Source organism: Humulus lupulus, chromosome 7 (genome assembly GCF_963169125.1).
Source record: "Humulus lupulus chromosome 7, drHumLupu1.1, whole genome shotgun sequence".
Taxonomy (NCBI): Eukaryota; Viridiplantae; Streptophyta; class Magnoliopsida; order Rosales; family Cannabaceae; genus Humulus; species Humulus lupulus.
In genome coordinates this window covers 185,329,606-185,341,623 of record NC_084799.1, presented here as the reverse complement: position 1 = coordinate 185,341,623, position 12,018 = coordinate 185,329,606, and the positions used below count along the sequence as shown (strand labels likewise).

Below are 12,018 nucleotides of genomic sequence, written 5' to 3'. Positions count from 1 at the left end.
TGTAATATAAAAATTAGAAGTAAAATATAAAAATGTGTGTTTTGGAGAGATATTTTAAAAAATGGAGTACAACATCGTTATCAGCGGACTTACCTCCAGAAAAACAACATTTGCTTAATTATATATATATATATATATATATCTTCCTTTTTCCTTAACCTGCAGTCCACTAAAATATCTTTACTATTTTAAAAATCATTCATAATTATCATTGGAGTCACCTTAGAAAACAAAATGAGAAAGAAAAAAAAAAGTGCGAAAGACAGAGAAAGGTAATCTATACAAAATCAAACACTACACATCATTTCATTCTTCATATGACATAACAACATAATCTCTCTACTATAAGGACACTTTAGACTAAAGATCATCATACCCTTTCATACATCCACTCCTTTCACACTCAAGCTGCTATTTTAATAAACATGACGAAAACAACAAAGAACAAAAAACTATATATAAAACAAAAAAGGAGAAAGAGAGAAGAAAAGAAAGCAGTTTTACCGGCATATATAAATATATATATTCTTCACACACTACTCACATATTAGTTGAGAGACTTTAGATACTACATGCTATATATTTATATGGATGTATACAATCATGGGATTCCTATAATAGGGAAGAAAGGGATATAGTAGCTAGATGGAGCCAAGCCCCACTGTGGTGGCAATGGCAGATCAATAGTCTTGGAAGAATCCCACTTCTTATTGGCTTCACATTTAGCATGAGCTATGGTTGAAGGGCAAGAGTTATAAAATGAAAGTGGAGTTGAAATGGTGAAAGAGTTGGAATGGGTCTGGACAATCTGAGATACCATGGTTTTGGATGAAGCATAGAGCTGGTTTGGGCCACCAAGAAGCTTGGCTAGGCAATTCAAAGGTCTTTGGGGTGTTTTGTTGTCTGTGGGAACCTCTGCCTCAAAAGACCCATCATTTTCTGTAGTAGCCATAGCCATCTTTTTCACCTTGTCACACTTCACTAGAACTTTAATACCTGAGAAATGACACGTATAATTAATATATGAAAAAGAAAAGAGGAAAATATATCAACTTCTTGTGTCCTTGAGATGTTTGTAATTAATCCTCAACCCTACTCACCGTCAAGAAAATATGATATGATTGTAAAGAAAAGTCCATATATATTGTCTCTAAGATGTTTGCAATGAAGCTTGGGAAAAAAAATAATATAAAACAAAATAGTCAATATGTTCTGTCTTTAAGCTGTTTGCGCTTATGCCTAGAACAAAACTCAGTTTTTAAAAAATAGTAACAAAAATAGAAGTCATGATTAGGTTGCATCTGTGACCATGTATCACAAGAAGTAACGGTAAAGAACATGTTTATACTTACAAATATAAATATATATACGTGAAGAGAGAGAGAGAGAGAGAGAGAGAGAGAGAGAGGAGAGGTTAATTGGAGAGCACAAACCTGAGAGATCAGTTTTGGGATTGGGAGTGCAATCTAGGCAAGAGACCTTGGCCTTGAAGACTTGGCATGTAGAAATCTCAATCCTGGCTAGAACAAGAACAAGAAAAAGCACTGAGATTGACTGAGGAAGTGCCATTGTTTAAACAAGCAGTAAGCAAAGTGTAGAGGCTAAGGAACTATTTGAGATGACATGGAAGACATGGATTGAAGCTTATAAAGAAAATTAATAGTATCAGGTAGGTAGGTAATAGAGCAACATTAAATGAAAGGCCACAATATTGCTGAGCAGAGTAGTTGGTGTTTATTGAAGTGCTACAGTAACTTTTGTCAGAGTTTCCAGCAAGATATGTGTAACTGCCATAAATGTGGGAGAAGAGCTATTATAGTTCTTAATACTACTATAGTATTCATATATGAGTACTGATATATTGAGAAATGATAGGCCATTTTGTAATTATTGTCTCTCACAGGCTTAATCAGTAATCTTTCCTTGAGCAGTAACGAATATAACTCACACACTACTAAACTAGCAAACATCTGTTATGATTGAGTACAAAACACTACGTGAGAACAAAACATACAAATCCCTATAAGAGCTTGACCTTAGGACAAAACCGAGTACAATATTTACTTGTCCTTATTGAAGTAGTAGTAAAAAACAAAGGGTTTAGAATGTAATGAAAATAAAGACAAAATTGAATGATCAATTTTTAATCAAGGATTTCCCAATTCAAAATTTTCATTCCTGTGGAATCTATTAACACGAGCTACATAATTGTAAACAGTCGAAGTATATATATGTTCGGAATCACTAATGTTGGTCGGACACGACCTATATACCAGGTGTAGGAGAGCAATTTCTTAGCCAGCATGTGCTTTAAATATCTGAAGACATAAGGCAATGCTCGAATGTCTTTGGATTTGGTCAAAGGAGACAAATATCATAATGTATTTAAGTTAATTTTTATACGGTTGGTTGATTATTTATTTTATGTATTTGGTTTTAGATATGTAGAATTAACTGTCGGTAGTGTCTAATGGAGCAAAATTTATAATAATGTTGGAGAAGGTGTCGAGATTGCGATACAACTCATTGTTACAGGTACTTGTGTTAATTGATCTGAATGGGATGAGGAAAAACTGTTCATACCGAGACCAAAGCAGGATATACCTGCCCTGCATATATAAATAAGGGAAATTCTTAATTTTAATTTTAAGGATTTTTTAATTTTTTTTCGTTGATTTTAACCGAATATTATTATATTTAATATAATATTTTTATATTTAATAATAAATTGTAAATATAACTTAAACTTAAATAAATAAATAATTTTAAGATATTTTATAATGATAATTATTTAAAAATAATAAAACCATATATTTTGTAACTTAAATAAAATTTAATTAAACTTAATATCATATTAAATTTTTAATATATAATCTTTTGTTGTCACTGCTAAATTCAAAAGCTAAAACAAACATAAACTTAATCAAAAATAAATAAATTAATTAAAATATGATGTTTTTAAGATATTTTATGATAATTTAAATAATTAAATCATATTTATTTAAAAATAATAAAGACATACGTATCATTTTTTTATCTTATAAATTTGTGTGATAGTTTGTTTTTTTATCAAGTAATTGGAGCTCTTTTTTTTCTATAAAATTCATCAAAGGACATTGCGAGATATATTAGAAACTGAAAATAATTTATACATATATACTACTGTCTACACTATGATTTTTTCTATTCTTATTTTATTTCTATTATTAATTTCTTTTTAAATAATATTGTATTTTATATATATGTCATCTGGTAATGTAAATATATATTTATGTCAACGTTGTGTTTAGATGTCATATATGTAGAGATTAATGATATAAATATTTATATATACTATAGAACTTGTTATCCCAAAAATTGGAGATCGATGACGTGGCAATAGAGATGACAAGTGGCAGTGCATGGTTAGTAAAAGACACATTAATAGTCAATAAATATTTTGGCTCCTCAGAATTGTGATAAAATTTTGACTGGCTTGAGAAGTGTCATGACCGACCAGGCATGACCTTGTCCGACCAGTCACGAATTTGCTGCCCAGTAATGACATTGCTGCTCAGGAGTGACATTACTGCCCAGGAGTGACATTACTGCCCAGGAGTGACGTTACTACCCAGGAGTGACATTGCTGCCCAGGAGTGACGTTACTGCCCAGGAGTGACATTGGCCGATCGGTCATGCACATGTCCGACCAGCATGTGCATGTCCTACCAGCAAGTGCACGTCCGACAGAGATATCTTCCCAGCAGAGATATGGCCGACCAGAAGGTGATATTCATCAACTAGGTAGAGCAGACTACGTCAAAATTCCCAGAAACGGCTTCAACAAGAATCGGTCTTGGCATACGCGAGAATCTCTCATTCTTCCCACAAATTTGGTGTTCTGTTACATTTTGAATATTTTTGTACTTTAAATGTAATAAATATAATAAAATATCCGGATTCTAGGGGAGAACAGATGTATGATCCTAAGCCTATAAATATATGGCTTATGGGATTAGAAAGGGGGCTTCTTTTTAGACTTTTGGAGATTGGAGGTCTGAATTTTCTAGAGAGAGAAAGTGTTTGTATCTAAAAGAATTATTGTATTCTTGTAATCTATACTGAAGAAACCCAGTTGGCTCATGATCTTGAGTACAGATCTATAATCACAACTCTAAGTGGATTAGGCTATTACCAACATATTGGGGCTGAACCACTATAAAAATTGTGTGTGTTTTTTACTTTCTATTCAAAACCGTCTGTGTCGTTTTATTTCTCTTGAAGGTTTCATCGTTTTTGACGTACTCACGTCGTTGGCCAAAAACGCGGTCAACAGAACTATACTTTATTTTATTATATATATTTTTATTAAAAAAATAGTTAACGAGCTTTTATTAAAATTATAGACAATGTTTACAACTTTAAAATTAAGCAAATGTGCATTGCACGTTGCTTCTACCTAGTATATATATATATATCTTCTATATAATAAGTGTGATAACAGAAATTCTTGGTTTTAACTGTTTTTTATTTTTTTTAATGTTAACTTTAATATAATATTCTTATATTTAACAAAATATTATTATATTTAACGGTAGTTTGTGAATACTGAAACTTAAATAAAATAAAATAAATAATTAAAAAATCAAAATAAGATACTTTTGAGATATTTTACAATGATAATTTTTTTTAAATAATAAATAATTAAACAAATTAAAATATGATATTTTTTAGATATTTTACAATGATAATTATTTTATAACTTAAATAAAATTTAATTAAACTTAAACTCACTTATTAGAATAATATCATATTAAATATATAATATAATCTACTGTCAATTAGTAACAAATTGATTTTTTTTTTTAAAAATAGCAAGAAACTTAAATTTAAAATACATGTATAATATTTAATATTACATTAAACATATAATATATAATTGTCATTCCCAAATTCAAAAACTAGAACAAACATAAACTTAAACAAAAATAAATAAATTATTTAATTAAAATATGATATTTATTTAAAAAAATTATGACATTAATATAAATTTAATAAAAATAATTAATAAATTATATAAATACAACTAAAAAAATATACATATTACGCGTTGTTGTTTGTATCTAATATATATATGTATATATATAAGAGTATGGTGCAAGTACAGTATTATCTTGTCCATACTCACCCCAAAATATATATGAAATACTTTATTTATTTAATTTTTATATTATATATATAATTTTATTGTATTTATATATTATTAAAAATATAATATATATTTTTAGAAATATTAATAGAAACTATAAAACAACTATTTGATGTTTTACTATATTTTTACTTAATTAATTTTGAATATATAATTTCCAGTTAATGTTTTTTAATATATAATATTTTGATGTTGTTAGATTTAAGTTTGGTATTGTTTTGGATATTATTTAAAAAAAATTATCAAAATTATAAAATGAAGTTGATGATTATTTTATTTAAGTGAGATTTTTTTTCTTTTCATTTTGTCATTAACAATGGGTACACAGAATCGTGTTTATTTTCTATTATTTGTTAGTTAATACCTACACCTTCTTTGACAATTAATAGGGCGAGTATGGCTATAGAACCAACCTATAATGATGAGGATGGTAATTGAAAAACCATAATCGATCTGTACTATTGCCATTCCTATATCCAAAATTCATATGTTTTGTAATTTAATTATTATGAATTAAGAAATAAGTTGTTATTGTTTACATGTATTATAAATATAGTCTTAAGTATATTTTAATTATAAAGAGGAGAGGATCGATGGTTAAGTTTAAGAATTATAATATACATATATGGTAAGAAATTGTATAATTAAAATTAGAGATTTTTTCTTAAATACACGTTTTTTTTTTTAACTTTTTACGGTCCCTATTTTTTATTAAAAAATACACACTTAAATTTTCAAAATTTCATAATTACGAAAATACGATTTTTAAGAAAAACAACTTGAAACAACTCATTGGACCAACTAAATATCAACAAAAAAAATCTAAAAACAATGTGAAAACAACACAAAAAAGAGACAAAATTGTAAATATATAAAAATTTCCTTAAAACCGTAAAATTAAAAAAAAAAAGTTTAACCATAAAAACATAATTTTTTAGCGAAAATTAGTATTTTATGTAATTTTCTCTTAAAATTATGATATTTAATAGTAACACTTGCTAGTCCAACCATCTTATAATACATTTTAGAATATAATAGTTTGTGAGTTGTTAATATAGAGAAAGTGTGTACATACTAAATGGATATTTGCGGCAAAAATACTTAATATTACAGAATATAGTATTTAAATACCAAGCTTTTTTTTTACAAGAAATGTACCCAAAATTGCTAAAATGTATCATTTAAATACTTAAACTTTTTTTTTTTGCGCCAAAAATATCAAAAGCTGCTAAAACATTGCACTTTTACAACCCAAACAATTAAAAAAATAGTTTATATTTTTTTGGACCCTGTGTTTTATCCCATTACCTATTTGGACCTTGTGTTTTGATAATTACTTTTTGGACCCTATGTTTTGTAAAATGGTTCAAATAGAACCCTAAACCCGATTTTTATCAAAGTTTTCTCAATTGAAATCGCAAATAATTCACCCATCTAACAATTTAGAACAAAAAAAATCATTCTGCTTAAAATCTATGTTGTTATATTCAATTTTTTCTTTATCAAAATTGAATTTATGAGTCTATTTGAATCATTTTGAAAAACATAGGATCCAAAAATGAATTTTTTAAAACACGGGATCCAAACAGATAATCAGAAAAAATACAGGGTCCAAAAAAATATAAACCCTTAAAAAAACTATTACATAAATGTATTTGAAGTTATAAAAAATTATTAAAATTATATATTTAAAAATATAAAAAAATATCCTAAATTAATTCTAAAATTTAAGAATAGTTTTATTTATGAAAATAGCAAATAAATAACTTTTTTTTGTTATATTAACGTTTTTTAATAATTTTTTAGTTATTGATTTCTCCTTTAACTATTTTCAATCAAAAATATATTTTTTTATAAATTATTTTTTTAATTTTAAAGTTAATTTTAGGCTATTTTTGTATATTGTTATATAAGAGCACCCAAAATTGATCTACACCATTGTCATTTCTATTTTTTAAATATATTTTTATTAATATTTTTGTAGTAAAAGTGTAACGTTTTAAAAATTTTGGATATTTTTACCGTAAAAAAATTTAGTATTTAAATGTTATAATTTAACAATTTTAAATACTTTTTCTGTAAAAAAAGTTAGTATTTAAATGATCCATCAAGTAAACATTGAGTATTTTTAAAGCAAATTTTTCTATAATAAAAATACTTTTTGTTTTTTTAATGATAACAAAATCCTTCTGGTACCGAGAAAAAGATTCACTGAACGTGAACATCAAATGTTAATATGTTATGGTCCTATTCTTATTTTATATTAGTTTTACAAAATATATTTATAGATTTTGTTGGTTGAGCACATTTACTCCGTTGTTATTGTTAGTTTTTTTAAAAACTACAAATAGTGCCACCCCACCCGCCCTATCTAAGTATGTAATTATACAATTATGTTGACTAAGCAGTATTTTACACGCGTGGATATTGAGGAGTAAATTATTGATTTAAATTTATTAATTCTTGTATATGCTTGTTATTAAGATCAACTTAATTATTGGTTTCAGAACATTTACTCCAGTTCAGAGTGGTAGGTAATTGTTATCCTTCTCTGAAACAACTTTGTCCATAAAAAGGACCACGACCAAGAAAAATTGGATGATAAGCTTGGTTGTCTTATATTGATATATATATATATATAAATATTATATATATGTATATATAAATGTATTTATATCGTTTACAAGTTGTGGAAGATGCTCTCCTTCCCTTCGCAAGACGGAGACCTAAGACTTAGTATGATTTACAATGGACATAAAACCAGATTTCGAAAGCTCCCCTGAATTTGAGGCGTGCATTAATTTGGTCCAAAATAATTGAAACAAAAAAAAGAGGAAGATAAGAACAGCAATTCCAAGCCATATATAACTATTATCAGTTTTTTCAGAAAATTTATTTTGCTATATAGTGTTTATTTTATTTTATTTTTTTTGAAAGAATTTACTATATACTCTTAAGAATATATATTTATATACATGTTATAGGGTAAATTTACCTTCCCGCGCAAGAACTAATTCACCAATCTGAAAGAAGCTCGCGATATCAAAAGAAAGCATTAACACACAAGTAACAATCAAGCACTCAAACACAATTAATAATTTAATATAGACGTTTCATTAGATTTGTAATCGCCGTGATTATTGTATGCAATTTATTGGCTGATGTTTGTAACGGTCACCATTATGACCGGATTATTGTTGTTGCGGAATGAACAAAAGCTAGAGGCTTTGGAGAAAAGAAAGAAAATTGTAGGGAAATTTTCATATTTACGGTAAATAACAAAATAATTTTGAAATTTACGGGATTTTAATTTCCTTACAAATATACAGTAAATCTGAAGCCCACAAGCCCAAAACCCAATATCATGTATACGGTAACCCCTAACCCACAAATCTAACCTATTACAACTTTGCCCATTCTTGTAACATGTTGTTTTCCTCCTTGTTACAAAAATCTACAAAAGCATCTGAAAAAACATAAAAAAATAAAAAAAACTAATTCAAGAGCTTACAAATTTGTGAAGTCTGGGCAAAATCAGAATTTTTCTACTACAACCTATTGCGAAATTTCCAAAATGATGTGTCTACAAAAACAACTTCACGACAAAATTAAAACATCTATTTTGTGGTAAGTTATCTTGTTCTTCTATTTTGTTCTCGGTATATCTTGCATCTAGAGTAGATAATTAGTTTATAGAACTTTCGAAACTCACTAAAACAATCTATCAAAATCATATATTTTGTCATAGATTTCCACAGAATCATAGACAAATTGTAAAACAGGAAATCTTTTTATAAAAAAAAATGTTACACTATTATAATCATCTTTCTCATAATTTCTCCATTTTATTGTAAATATTTATTAATATATAAGTAATTTAAAATCAGACCAGGACATTAAAAACCATGTAACATATATTTATAAAAACATAACACAAGTTAACAACATCTAAACAAATATAACCTAGTATGTATAGAACAAAACCATTATCTTGCAACTTAAACAAAAAAAAACATGATAGAGAACTTACGTGTTACAAACCTGTAACAAGCTTTTACAGCAACGATGAATTTACATGTTACGAACCTGTAACAAGCTTTTACAGACAACGACAACTATGAATTTATATGTTACAAACATGTAACATGCTTTTACAGACAACATAATACATAGGTTTGTAACATGCTTTTACAGACAACATAATTCATAGTATTATGTTTGCTACTACCACTACTACTACTACACAAACCTTCATCCTCAACACTTTTGGAGACATAATTTGACCCATTTCCAACCCCCACCTGTTGAGCAAAATAGTGTAAAATAAAGGGTTATTGATAACCAACAACACTTCAACAAGTTCAAAACAAATTCCTCTTTATGCAGTAAAACTCCAAACTTTTTCCAGCCAAGGTTGTAATTCATAATTAAAAAAAAAAAACAATTTTGAACCAGTTATCATTCCTTGTCATCTTTTTTTTAAATCTCACAATTTTTTTAGTATTATAGAACCTAGTAATCTCTTGGACTGTTCCAATCAAATGAGCCATTGGAAATTCCAACATTCCAATTTTTGATAACAATCACAGAAATTTCAAACCCATTCCTCATTTTTCTACATTTTCAAGGCAACCAAACTGGAGAAAGAAAAAAGAAACATTATATATATATATATATAAAATAGCTGATAGGTGTGGGTATAAAAACTAGGATTTAGAGGAGAAAGATCAAAGAAAATGACTGAAAAAGATTTTTACCTTAGACAAAGAGAGACAATTTTCGTTTTAATTATTTCTCCTTAGACACTATGGAGCCATCAATGTCCTCCTCCTTAGGCTTGCCTCAGGTCCCCTTCGCAGCAGGAAAAGTCAAATAAATGAGCTCAAAGTTACAAACATAGCACCATAGATGATTACAAAAGGTTAGAAATATGGAGAAAATTGATTGAGAAATGGGGAAGATGAAGAGATTGAGAGAGTAAAGTAAGAGAGAGAATTGAGAATGTGATATCATAGAGAAGGTGAGAAAGAATTCTGAACTTTCCTTTTAAATATAATTTTTATTTGGTTTAAAATTATATTAAAAAATACATTGTATAAAAAATTATAATTTACCGTAAATATGAAATAAGTAATCGTATAAATGTAAACTACCGTATATTTCATATATTTTTTTGTTTATACGGTGTATTCTATAATTTTCCCAAAATTGTATATATGAAATTAATTTTGTACAAGATGACTAAGGCCCTTATATATAGGCTTTAGTAGTGTAATACAATGACCAAGAAAATTAACAGAGGTTGTTATAACAATTAGTAAAATAAGGTCCTAATCTAACTAATATCTAAACTAATAAACTAACAAACTATCAAACTAACAGAACAACTAACAACTCTATATAAAGCAGAGAAGAAAAAATAAATAAGTAAACCTGAGCCTTTATTCTCAATAGCCTCCCACATCTTGGAAATGCGGGAATCAAGAGCAGTAGAGGGAAGTGGTTTCATGAAGGCATTCGCGAGTTGTAAATGGTTGTTGACAAAGACTAATCTGATGGTGGAGTTGCAGATGTTACCTCTGATGAAGTGGCAATCCATCTCAATGTGCTTAGTACGCTCATGAAATGTTGGATTGTTGGCAATATGAATAGCAGAACTGTTATCACAATAAATGAAAGCAGGTGCCGAAATGTCAATTTGTAAGGCTTGTAATAGATATTGGAGCCAAGTGAGCTCACTAGTAGTAGCTTCGAGAGCTCGATAATCCACTTCAATTGAACTTTTGGAGATGGTGGGTTGCTTCTTTGAAAGCCAGGAGATAAGGCAATCTCCCAGAAAAACATAGAATCCCATAGTTGATATTCTATTGATTGGGCAAGAAGCCCAATCCGAGTAAGAGAAAGTGCAAAGATGAAGAGAGGCGGAGAATGGATATAATAATCATTGGCCTGGTTTACCTTTAAGGTAACAGAGGAGATGGTGTACTGCCTGTAAGTGAGTAGTTCGAGGAGAAGACTTGAATTGGCTGAGAATGTGGACAGTAAATGTGATGTCAGGCCTAGATAAAGTGAGGTATAAGAGTCTGCCAACCAACCATTTGTACTGAGATGGGTCTGAGAGTGTTGTTCCTGTAGTGGCATCCAATTTAAGACGAGGGTCCATAGGCGTGATAGTAGGTTTCAAGCCCAAGTATCCTGTGTCATCAAGTAATTGTCGACTGTATTGTCGTTGAGATATGAACAAACCAGCAGAGGATCTCGCAATTTCAAAGCCTAAGAAATACTTGAGTGGACCAAGGGCTTTGAGCTTGAAATGAGAGTGCGAATAATGTTGAAGTTGATGCAGATTTGTCAAGGTGGGGCCTGTGAGGACAATGTCATCAACATACACAAGAAGGGAAATGAAATCTAGTCCATGACCCCTTGTAAAGAGAGTGTAATCTGCTTGACATTTTGTGAAACCATCATGAAGTAAGACCTCGGAAAGCTTGGTGTACCATTGCCTGGAAGATTGTTTGAGCCCGTAGATAGATTTGTGTAGTTTGCACACTAATGGAGGACCTGTAGAGGAAGTAAGAGATGTTAATAAACCAGGTGGTAAAGACATGTAAACCTCTTCATTGAGGTCTCCATTAAGAAAATCATTGTTAATATCAAGTTGAAGAGTATGCCAATTTTTGATAGCTGAAATAGCTAGGAGCAGTTTAAGTGTAACCATTTTAGCTACGGGAGAAAATGTGTCAAAGAAATCTAATCCTTCTTGTTGGGAATATCCCTTGGCGACTAAACGAGCTTTGTATCGTTCTATGCTTCCATCACAGTTGTATTTA

General features: G+C 29.0%; 1 protein-coding gene and 1 long non-coding RNA gene across 2 annotated transcripts; both read right to left on the bottom strand.

The window, feature by feature from the left end:
• Positions 1-278: 278 nt before the first annotated feature.
• Positions 279-1,625, bottom strand: LOC133788925 (uncharacterized). The gene is made up of 2 exons (XM_062226590.1): positions 1,434-1,625; positions 279-996 (listed from the first exon to the last, which is right to left on the bottom strand). The coding sequence occupies exons 1-2, from the start codon at positions 1,567-1,569 to the stop codon at positions 602-604; spliced, it is 531 nt and encodes a 176-aa protein (XP_062082574.1). The 5' UTR covers positions 1,570-1,625; the 3' UTR covers positions 279-601.
• Positions 1,626-9,137: 7,512 nt separating this feature from the next.
• Positions 9,138-10,224, bottom strand: LOC133790034 (uncharacterized). Its single transcript, XR_009873856.1, has 2 exons — positions 9,946-10,224; positions 9,138-9,489 (listed from the first exon to the last, which is right to left on the bottom strand). It is a non-coding gene; the product is annotated as an uncharacterized LOC133790034 (long non-coding RNA).
• Positions 10,225-12,018: the final 1,794 nt, after the last annotated feature.

Excerpts from the sequence above, each read along its gene's own strand:
- LOC133788925 (XM_062226590.1), bottom strand. The coding sequence starts at position 1,569 with ATGGCACTTCCTCAGTCAATCTCAGTGCTTTTTCTTGTTCTTGTTCTA. Across the intron at positions 997-1,433 it reads TCCCAAAACTGATCTCTCAG|GTATTAAAGTTCTAGTGAAG; the intron begins GTTTGTGCTCTC and ends GTCATTTCTCAG.